Source organism: Fulmarus glacialis, unplaced genomic scaffold (assembly GCF_000690835.1).
Source record: "Fulmarus glacialis isolate BGI_N327 unplaced genomic scaffold, ASM69083v1 scaffold41896, whole genome shotgun sequence".
Lineage (NCBI taxonomy): Eukaryota > Metazoa > Chordata > Aves > Procellariiformes > Procellariidae > Fulmarus > Fulmarus glacialis.
Genome location: NW_009217002.1, coordinates 9,183 through 9,411, shown reverse-complemented (window position 1 = coordinate 9,411; position 229 = coordinate 9,183). Strand labels below are relative to the sequence as shown.

The 229-nt window shown below is 65.1% G+C and overlaps 1 protein-coding gene across 1 annotated transcript in view; it reads left to right on the top strand.

The window, feature by feature from the left end:
• The window catches only part of RHBDF1 (rhomboid 5 homolog 1 (Drosophila)), a 22,339-nt gene that overhangs the window by 16,303 nt on the left and 5,807 nt on the right, over positions 1 to 229 (top strand). Inside the window, exon 9 of the mRNA XM_009579504.1 lies at positions 5 to 22. Within this exon, the coding sequence (XP_009577799.1) occupies positions 5 to 22 (18 nt within the window). The remainder of the gene's footprint in view (positions 1 to 4; positions 23 to 229) is intronic.

Below are 229 nucleotides of genomic sequence, written 5' to 3'. Positions count from 1 at the left end.
CTTCTGGATCGGCCCCAGCTCAGTGAGTGCCATTGGCTGGGACAGTTGGGCTGAGGGGGGACTGCGTGCTGCAGCCATGCCACCCCAGGGACCGGGGCCCTCCGCTGCTTGGAGCTTGATGCTGGCAGCTGCCATTGGTTTGACTTCCCATGGGGGCCCTGCCGTCACTGACAGGGTGCAGCAGTGCTCCCTGCCCCAACTACCCTGCAGAATGGGCTTCTTGGAGGCC